Source organism: Saprolegnia parasitica (genome assembly GCF_000151545.1).
Source record: "Saprolegnia parasitica CBS 223.65 unplaced genomic scaffold supercont2.99, whole genome shotgun sequence".
NCBI lineage: Eukaryota > Oomycota > Saprolegniomycetes > Saprolegniales > Saprolegniaceae > Saprolegnia > Saprolegnia parasitica.
In genome coordinates, this window is record NW_012156493.1 from 116,262 (window position 1) to 118,684 (window position 2,423).

The 2,423-nt window shown below is 55.0% G+C and overlaps 1 protein-coding gene across 1 annotated transcript; it reads left to right on the top strand.

Annotated features, from left to right (window-relative positions):
- Positions 1-1,147: 1,147 nt before the first annotated feature.
- SPRG_12531 (hypothetical protein) lies at positions 1,148-1,663 on the top strand (the record flags this gene model as incomplete). The annotated part of the gene is made up of 3 exons (XM_012352441.1): positions 1,148-1,389; positions 1,441-1,597; positions 1,655-1,663. The coding sequence occupies 3 exons, from the start codon at positions 1,148-1,150 to the stop codon at positions 1,661-1,663; spliced, it is 408 nt and encodes a 135-aa protein (XP_012207831.1).
- Positions 1,664-2,423: the final 760 nt, after the last annotated feature.

Below are 2,423 nucleotides of genomic sequence, written 5' to 3' on the forward strand. Positions count from 1 at the left end.
GTGCCGTTAGCACCATCCTCGGCGTCGTAAGCACCCTTGTCGGCGCCGTAGCCGTCGTTGTTAAAGTACCCGTTGTTCGAGTCATACGCGTTGCCAGCGTCGTAGCCGCTCGAAGCGCCGTCGTACCCAGCGTCGGTCGTGCGACGGTTCCAGCCCGAGTACTCGTCGCTGGCTTTCGGGACGTGGTACGGTCCGTCGCCGTTCTTGGAGGCCAGCTTCTTGGACCCAAAGACTTTGACCTTGGCGGCAAAGGACGTCGTGTTGGTGTACGACCCGCCGGTTGGGTTCTGGAGCGTCATCGTGAGTGCGACAGTGGTTTTGCCCGGCAACGAAATCGTTTCGCTGTCGCCGGCGTTGCAGTCGGCTTGGATGTACACCGAGGAGGCGGCGTTCTTGTATCCCCACGAGCACGTGCCGGTCGAGATGGTGGACGTCGCCGACGCAGCGAGGGCGAGGAGAAGCGAGATGCGCGTGAACATAATGATGTCAGCTTGAGGAAGCAAGAGCAGATGTGACGAGTAGGTAGGCGCCAACAGTTGTAGCTGGGTGTGTTCTATATAGACGCGACAGCGCGTGCGTGGACTGTCTTCAGTCGCTGCACGGGACTAGATGTATGACCGGTCGCAGTTGACAGTCCACGGCATCGTTCCGTTTTTCGAAACCTAGCCCTACCCTAGCACCACCTCTGGAAATGAACGACGGGAAATAACTCTTATTGAACGCACCGCACACAATAACGAAACCAGGAAACGCAACGCCATAAGGTATCCGAATAGACAGCACCACATGCGTGAATATGACAAGACAGACGGACAGCTTATAGCATCTTGAATGACTTATCTTTTGTGTTTGAGGAAGCACGTATCCGAACGAACATACGAACGATACAATCAACGAGGCCTTCTATAGTATCTTCGTTGTGGCGGGCCTCGAGAGAAATGGAACAAGTGTCGCGTTGCAGTGCACTGCCGCAACGATCGTGTTCCCAGAGTCACTATTTTATGCACTCGGCGGTGCCTCTTCACTAGACTACGTTAGTGCTTGTTGGAACGAGGTCATTACGTCGTTGCTACCCGATGGAGATCAGATGCGCCATATAAAACGGCACGAAAAGCCGAGCCAGGGACGCCGTGACTTCACCACGTATATGTCACTTGGCCCCTTGCCGTCTCGGAGCCACGATGGCAGCAGCAAGGCTGTTTTTCTCGTGGCCTGGTGCACACTGGCGGTGGTGCGCGCAACGTCCGGAGTGTGCTCATGGGGGTCGAAAACCGCCTTGCTCTACGTCCAGGCGTCGTGCTTGGCAGACAGCACTGGCGAGACGATTGTGATTCCGGGGCAGTCGACGTTGCTCGTGCGCTTGAAGTTTTGGGGTCGACGCGACGCACGGTTGGCGACCACATTTGACGCGCGGCTGCGAACGTTTGGACTAAATCGCAGAGATGCGCCGTACTTTACACACAGCGATCGGCTCCTTGACGTCTTTGCGTTTGGGATTCCGTACACGACCGAGGTGACGCAGCAAAAGAGCTTTAGCGTCGCCCAGCGCCCGAAACTCCTCGAGTTGGCGTTGTATCGCGACGCGAGCCACACAGAAGTGCTGTGTTCGACCACCGTTCGATGCGAGGACCCTTAATTCCATGGATTACTCTAGAGCGAATAACTTGGTCGATCCCAAGTACAAAAACCAACTACAAATATGTCTGGTATCTTCTGGTAATATCTCGTAGTGGCAGTAGACGTGGTTCGAGCAAGTACTTGGTACCGTCTTGGGCAAGTCGACAATGATGCACTGAAAAACCCTATAGATATGGGTAAATGCTAACGTACCCCCGACAGGAGGCGGCGTGCGCTAAGCCGGGTCCAACCGACCGATATTTGATCGTCCAAAAAATAGAATTTTACCTTTTGGTCAAGAAATTACAGACGATCAACCAAGGGTCCCCATCTAAAGACTCTCGCATGACAACACCGCTCTGCACTTCACAAGTAAATAGCCTGTTTTTCCCAAATTTAGTCCCATGCAGCGACTGAAGACAGTCCACGCACGCGCTGTCGCGTCTATATAGAACACACCCAGCTACAACTGTTGGCGCCTACCTACTCGTCACATCTGCTCTTGCTTCTTCAAGCTGACATCATTATGTTCACGCGCATCTCGCTTCTCCTCGCCCTCGCTGCGTCGGCGACGTCCACCATCTCGACCGGCACGTGCTCGTGGGGATACAAGAACGCCGCCTCCTCGGTGTACATCCAAGCCGACTGCAACGCCGGCGACAGCGAAACGATTTCGTTGCCGGGCAAAACCACTGTCGCACTCACGATGACGCTCCAGAACCCAACCGGCGGGTCGTACACCAACACGACGTCCTTTGCCGCCAAGGTCAAAGTCTTGGGTCCAAGAAGCTGGCCTCCAAGAACGG